This window comes from Penaeus vannamei, chromosome 43 (assembly GCF_042767895.1).
Source record: "Penaeus vannamei isolate JL-2024 chromosome 43, ASM4276789v1, whole genome shotgun sequence".
Lineage (NCBI taxonomy): Eukaryota > Metazoa > Arthropoda > Malacostraca > Decapoda > Penaeidae > Penaeus > Penaeus vannamei.
Window position 1 is genome coordinate 17,881,489 of NC_091591.1, and position 2,500 is coordinate 17,883,988.

A 2,500-nucleotide genomic window follows, 5' to 3' on the forward strand; every position below is an offset into this window, starting at 1 on the left:
CGTTTGCATATATATATATAGATAGATAGATATGTCTATATGTATATAATATGAATATGTATATTATAAGGATATGTATATTATAAGAATATGTATATTATAAGAATATGTATATTATAAGAATATGTATGATATATATATGTATATTATATATATGTATATTATATATATACATATATATATACATATATAGATATAGATATAGATATATATATATATATATATATATATATATATATATATATATATATATATATATATACATACATATATATATATATATATATATATATATATATATATATATATATATATATATATATATATATATATATATATATATATATATATATATATATTATATACATATATACATACATATATATATAAATTTATATATATACATATATATATATAAATATATATATATATAAATATATGAATATATATAAAAATATATGAATATATATATTTATATATATATTTATGTGTGAGTGTGTGTGTGTATGTGTGTGTGTGTGTGTGTGTGTGTGTGTGTGTGTGTGTGTGTGTGTGTGTGTGTGTGTGTGTGTGTGTGTATGTGTGTGTGTATGTGTGTGTGTATGTGTGTGTGTATGTGTGTGTGTGTGTGTGTGTGTGTGTATGTGTGTGTGTATGTGTGTGTGTATGTATGTATGTGTGTGTGTGTGTGTGTGTGTGTGTGTGTGTGTGTGTGTGTGTGTGTGTGTGTGTGTATACACATGTATATTGATAGAGAGATAGATAGATGGATATACATACAAATATGCACATGCACACCTGCACATGCCCCCCCCCCCACACACACACACTTATATATATATATATATATATATATATATATATATATATATATATATATATATATATATATATATATATATCGTGAGAGAGAGAGAGAGCAAGAAAGAGAATTGAGAACTTTTGCATTTTTATGTTGCTGACATTTCAGGTTTTCTTTATTCTTCACAGGTGTTTGTGTGATAAGTGAATAAGTAACCGCCACTACCATTATGGAGGACCTAAGCTCAGATATGAAAAAACAAGACAGCACAATTGAATTCATTGCAGTTAAGGAAGAGAAATTTGAAGATACAAGTGAAGAGGATTTCCAGAGAGTGAAAGAAGAGTATAACAAAGATGTAGACGAAGAGAACACTGTGTTTATAAAGGCTGAAGATGAAGCAAATAGGATATCTGAGTGCACCATGTCTGAGGAAATCAGAAATCCTCGTAAAGAAGGAGATAAAAATGAAGATAACAGTGAGGAGGATTTCCAGGGAGTGGAAGAATATAACAAAGATCTAGACGAAGAGAACACTGTCTTTATAAAGGCTGAAGATGAAGCAAATATGTTATATGAATGCACCACGTCTGAAGAAATCAAAAGTCCTGGTAAAAAAGTTAAAGATGAATATAACAGTGAGGAAGATTTCCAGGGAGTGAAAGAAGACTATAACAAAGACATATACAAAGAGAACACTGTGTTTATAAAGGCTGAAGATGAAGCAAATATGATCTCTGAAGAAATCAAATGTCCAGGTGAAGAGGGAGTTAAAAACGACTCAGACTTTTGTGTGTATAAAGATGAAGATCCTTTGTTATTACCCACACAAGATGTGGCTGGCGATTGCAGGAAATTGTGCCCATTAGATGGTGATCAAACAATACATAAGGAAGACAAGGAGGTAACACACAAAAATAAGAACAAGGAAGCAAAAGTAAAACATTTCACTTGTGAAGTATGTGGTAGGAAATACCGTTGTAAAAGTAGGTTAGTAGCTCACATAAGAGTACATACAAAAGAGAAACCTTTTAGCTGTAAGGTGTGTAATAAGTCATTCTTGAGAAAAGATTATGTAGTGGAGCACATGAAAGTACATTCAAGTGAGAAACCTTATGCATGTGAGGTATGTAGCAAAGACTTTTCTAGGAAAGGTCATCTAGTGAAGCACATCAAAGGAGTTCATATGAAAGAGAAACCTTACCTCTGTGAGATTTGCAGCAAGGTTTTCTCTGTGAAAAGTGACCTATCTGTGCACATGAGAGTACACACAAATGAGAAGCCATATAGTTGTAAACTTTGCAGTAAGGTTTTCACTGTGAGAAGTAATCTTGTGAGACACATGAGATCACATACTAAAGAGAAGCCTTATAGTTGTGAGGTCTGCAGTAAGTCATTCTTTAGGAAAGATTATTTAGTGGAACACATGAGAGTGCATACAAATGAGAAGCCCTTTACCTGTGAGTTATGTAACAAATCATTCTCAGAGAAAGGAAATTTAGTGAGGCATATGCGAGTGCATACAGGAGAGATCTCATAGTTGTAAGGTTATAGTGACTAGTCACAGAAAATTATATTTTTGGTACACATGACTGAGCATACATTGCAAGGATTGGTTGGGACTTTGTTGTTGTGTTATGAAATGGCATACATTATGATATCAATCACCAAAGCAGTTGGCAATATCTCCCACCATTG

At 31.2% G+C, this 2,500-nt stretch overlaps 1 protein-coding gene across 1 annotated transcript in view; it reads left to right on the forward strand.

The window, feature by feature from the left end:
- Window positions 1-2,500, forward strand: part of LOC113810572 (zinc finger protein 585A) — a 13,307-nt gene that overhangs the window by 10,477 nt on the left and 330 nt on the right. Inside the window, exon 11 of the mRNA XM_070119165.1 lies at window positions 1,013-2,500. This exon is cut by the window's right edge and continues 330 nt beyond it. Coding sequence (XP_069975266.1) covers window positions 1,013-2,342 — 1,330 coding nt within the window. The 3' untranslated portion in view covers window positions 2,343-2,500. The remainder of the gene's footprint in view (window positions 1-1,012) is intronic.